At 44.8% G+C, this 1,185-nt stretch overlaps 1 protein-coding gene across 2 annotated transcripts in view; it reads left to right on the top strand.

Annotated features, from left to right (window-relative positions):
* The window catches only part of rapgef3 (Rap guanine nucleotide exchange factor (GEF) 3), a gene marked incomplete in the record, with an annotated part of 54,464 nt that overhangs the window by 8,264 nt on the left and 45,015 nt on the right, over window positions 1-1,185 (top strand). Inside the window, 1 exon segment of one of the 2 annotated variants that reach the window (XM_014016260.1) lies at window positions 91-464. Within the exon segment in view, the coding sequence (XP_013871714.1) occupies window positions 381-464 (84 nt within the window). 2 annotated transcript variants of the gene reach the window in all.

Below are 1,185 nucleotides of genomic sequence, written 5' to 3'. Positions count from 1 at the left end.
CTCTCTCTCTCTCTCTCTCTCTCTCTCTCTCTCTCTCTCTCTCTCTCTCTCTCTCGTCTGTAGTCGTGCGCGTTCACTCGGCTCAACAGAAGTGCGCCTGTGCCGCGCGGGATTGGCTGAACGCACAGACTGAGGCTCGCAGACAGCTCTGGGGCTTTGGATGTGGAGGATCGGCCGAACTGAGGCCCGTCTGGAGCTGTGGGGACAGAATGCGTCCCACTTCTTGGCCGAACCGGTTGCTGCCCAGAAATAATGAGCGGGCGGTGCGCTGTGGCGTTGACAGAACTCACCAGACTCACAACGCTGTTGGACATGCCGAGGACGCGCGCAGATCCTCTGACTGGGAAACTTGTTCGTCGGTGGTTTTGATGTGAGACAACATGCATCTGTTCCGGAGTCACAACTACCAAGTGTTCCCGCACCGCCACGCAGTGCAGACACCGACCGTGCGGGGCATCAGCTGGGTAGGCTATGCTGCCTTTAAACTCGCTTCAGGGCGGGGAAAAAAAACAAAAGTTCTGTTGAGATTAGATCATGAAGTGAACTTGTGTCTTTAGAAATAAATAAAAAAGGGATGTTTGCTGATGTTTCAGTGAGTTTGACTTCATTAATGAAGCTGATCAGCTTCCAGAATAAGAATCGGAATTTGTTTCCTGATGTCCCACATGGAGACTCGAGTCTTTGATAAACTGACAAGCTGCACAATCAAATCTCAGGCGTCGTGAACCAAGACAGGAAATCTGTTAAAAAAAAAAAAAACGATAGGCATCATCTTATGCTGATGTAAAACTGGTGTTGTAAGAATAATTTAAACTCAAATAGGCTGAAAGTTCAAGTGGATTAAATATTTTTAGTTACTTCCTTTTTTCCAGAAGTGTTTTTCACTTAAATGTGTGGAATATAATAATAGTAAAAAGTTTTTGTCAAAACTAAGTTTAAAATGTTGTCAGCAGTTTTACAGCTATAAAATTATTCTTGTCTGTTGAAACACTCTGCAGAACTGAAACAAACAAAAAACAAATGAAACAAAATAAAACCAAAGTAATCGAACTGCGGAGCTTGAACAGAATAGTACAACGTTTGATTGAAGTACTCCCTATGAAATAGGCCAGTGTTTCCCAAAGTTGGGGTCGGGACCCAAAGTGGGGTCCCGAAACATCAAGGTGGGGTCCTGAAAAGATTTTC

The sequence above is a fragment of the Austrofundulus limnaeus genome, unplaced genomic scaffold (genome assembly GCF_001266775.1).
Source record: "Austrofundulus limnaeus strain Quisiro unplaced genomic scaffold, Austrofundulus_limnaeus-1.0 Scaffold141, whole genome shotgun sequence".
Taxonomy (NCBI): Eukaryota; Metazoa; Chordata; class Actinopteri; order Cyprinodontiformes; family Rivulidae; genus Austrofundulus; species Austrofundulus limnaeus.
Note: the sequence above shows the minus strand (reverse complement) of the source record. Positions and strands in the feature narration are given on the sequence as shown.